The sequence below is a fragment of the Littorina saxatilis genome, unplaced genomic scaffold (genome assembly GCF_037325665.1).
Source record: "Littorina saxatilis isolate snail1 unplaced genomic scaffold, US_GU_Lsax_2.0 scaffold_2391, whole genome shotgun sequence".
Classification (NCBI taxonomy): domain Eukaryota; kingdom Metazoa; phylum Mollusca; class Gastropoda; order Littorinimorpha; family Littorinidae; genus Littorina; species Littorina saxatilis.
Window position 1 is genome coordinate 7,501 of NW_027127871.1, and position 3,115 is coordinate 10,615.

General features: G+C 40.8%; 1 protein-coding gene across 1 annotated transcript in view; it reads right to left on the reverse strand.

Moving 5' to 3' along the window:
* The window catches only part of LOC138956225 (uncharacterized), a gene marked incomplete at its 3' end in the record, with an annotated part of 6,731 nt that extends 5,519 nt beyond the window's left edge, over positions 1 to 1,212 (reverse strand). The window contains exon 1 of the mRNA XM_070327636.1: positions 1,037 to 1,212. Within this exon, the coding sequence (XP_070183737.1) occupies positions 1,037 to 1,121 (85 nt within the window). The remainder of the gene's footprint in view (positions 1 to 1,036) is intronic.
* Between the last annotated feature and the right edge of the window lie 1,903 nt (positions 1,213 to 3,115).

Genomic DNA, 3,115 nt, shown 5'->3' on the forward strand with positions numbered 1-3,115 from the left:
CAGACACCCTTTCGTTTAAACACTCACCGCTTGAGAACATCCAAGGTGGCCTACGTAAAGAGCGAGCAATTTTAAAATAATTTATTTTTGCGTGGCCAGCCAGATTGTCTGATCAGACTCTGGCGCTAGACCTAACTTTTAAAAATCTAAATAATACATTGACAGATTGTTACACAAATATTGTTAAATAATAAAATAATTATGTTTTCATAAAGACAAGATGAGTACAACTCGAAGTTTTGAAAGTTCAAAAAAGGATGGCCCGGGAGTGTGTCCAACAAAACGTGGTTCTCGTAGCAGACGAATGTTCTGCATGTCGCCAGTTTCTTTGAACGGCCAATCGCCACCGCTCTGTTCGTGTAACTCGCAGCCGTTTGTTGCGTTTTAGAATCAGAGGTACACAATAACGTGTTATTGCAGATGTACAGTGAGTCGCATTGAAATCACAAACTGACTACTAAATTTTGAAAAAAAAGAAAAGGGGCTCGGGGCTTAGACAAACCACGAAAACAGGTGTGTGTGGTTTACGCGAGCTAAATAGCCATTCAAACGAACTGTGTAATTTAATGCTAATAAATGCTAATGCAAGTTTTTTCGTCAAGGTTATAACTGGGTTTTTTTCGTGAGAAGATTTAAATCGTTATGTAAACCATTTGAGACGGACTGGGTCTTTAAACTATAATAGCAACAAGGCTAAGCACAGTCTACAACAACACATACAAGAAACAATCATTGGCGATTAATGCAAGAATGCGTGATTAAAATAAGCATGCATTATAAACACACACACATACACACACACACACACACACACACACACACACACACACACACACACACACACAAACTCACAAACACGCAAACAACCACACCATCATACACGGACACAAATAAACACACACATACACACCTACACCTACCAAGAACAACCCCACCCCCTTCACCCCCTCCCTACACCACACAATCCCCCTTCACCCCCCCCCCCGCCCCCCCACACACACACATACAGCCCCACACACGATACACGGTGTATTACGTATTTCAAGACGTGGTCCTGTCAACCGTGTGTTTCCGGGGTTGACAATCACATCGTAATTGTAGGTTCCTGCGACTGTGGGCATCGGTAGATTGCGAGTCGAACACGTTCCTCTTACGTATGCAGTTGTGTTCGCCACAAAACTTTCTGTGGAAAGCGATCCCTTTTTTTGCGTTTCAGTCTGCAACATTATCGGCCTTTTTATTCTGGATTATCGTGCTCCTGTGTGTGTGTGTGTGTGTGTGTGTGTGTGTGTGTGTGTGTGTGTGTGTGTGTGTGTGTGTGTGTGTGTGTATGTGTGTGTGTATGTGTGTGTGTGTGTGTGTGTGTGTGTGTGTGTGTGTGTGTGTGTGTGTGTGTGTGTGTGTGTGAGTAAATATATTTGACATCAGAAATGCTGCGAACATACTAACATTCATGTTAAAAGCCTGTTAGTGTGATCAATGCTTTTACGCCCAGGCATTCATCAACTCATATATATGACTGGGAGCAAGCAAAATACTTTCAACAAATTGAATATTGAGAAGAAAGAAACGTTTTCAAACACATTTCACATTAAATCTAAGAAAAACAAAGTTCGCATTATTGTATAATAATTGTTATTTTTATATCACAAACTTAGTTAATCCATTAGCAATCTTGCAATAGGGTACTCTTTATGATTAAGCATGAAACAAATTGTTTCAGTGAATTGCTGTACGCAACAAAGAAAAGAAACGCATCTCATTCGCTCCCATTGTTGCAAGTGATTTTTCATCATTTTCAAATTGTCGTAAAATATTAACCAGATTAGGTAAATCAAAAGGAAAAACAGATTCATGGAGAATATTTTACTGGCTCTAGGACTAGTGCATATTATGTAATCGTTTTTTGTGGTTTTTTTTGTTACTTTTTCATCAATTGTGCTATACAGGGTAGGGGTCAAGCGAGTGACTCGTGATTGCAGGCAAACGCGTCACTACAAAAATCGTAAACATGCATTTTTTTAACAAGATAACGCCACTTGTGGAAGCAATTCATTTCTCAACAAGATCCTTACATTAAAATTATTTGCCAAAGCGTTTAATACTCCAACAATACTTCAAAAGAACACATGAACTAACTACAATTGTAATATTTTATTGTGTGCAAGTTTGTGACTTTTGTTTAGACACACGTGCTGCTGCTCGTAACGCTGGATCTACGAAGCAGATCTCGAGTTATCATTTTCATTCGTGATAAGAGCATTTGTTTAAAACTATGACACAAAGTGACTGTTTTGGTTAGTTTTCATGTTCCTTTCTGGCGAGGCACTTGCATTCACACGAACGTATCTGTGTCACAGATAAAGGTACACGGAGAGTATAGTCTGAGTCAAATCAAAAAGCTTTGTCACGACTTGTAGATGGTTAATTGCATGTTGCTGAATTTGACAATGTCAAAAGTCTTGAAACCAACTGTTAACAAAGGCTTAAAGGCGAACATCGGCAGGAATTTTTTCTCCTGGAGAGACCTAAACTTGAACCCGTTGTATCAGGGCTTGGTCGATTGATACATAAACATTTCGCTGGTACCAGACACACACCGTCCTGAGAAAGGGGGAGCTAACAACCGTCCTGAGAAAGAGAAAGGGGAGATAACTATGTCTCTCCCTTCCTTTTTACATTTAGTCAAGTTTTGACTAAATGTTTTAACATAGAGGGGGAAATCGAGATGAGGGTCGTGGTGTGTGTGTGTGTGTGTGTGTGTGTGTGTGTGTGTGTGTGTGTGTGTGTGTGTCACGATCGGGTGACAGAGACCAAGAAAGTGTCACTCAGTGGAGTGCCTGTTCTTGGTCGATTATGATAGAAAGCGCCTGTACGTGATATTGGGCTACAGCAGAGTTTGCTGACAGTGCTCAATCAGCACGGATGTTTTGTAGCGCACGAGTTTCACAGTGGGGGTTTTTGCTGTCATAGGGCTGACGGTTTTTCGCTGACAGCGCGCACGGGATTTTCAGGGATTAAGTTTCTCGTGTCTTTTTTCTGCTTGGGAGGCAGAATTGTGTATAGCTGGACTGGTTTTGTGACAAGGTCAGTCACGTGTTATTGGCTAGGTTGT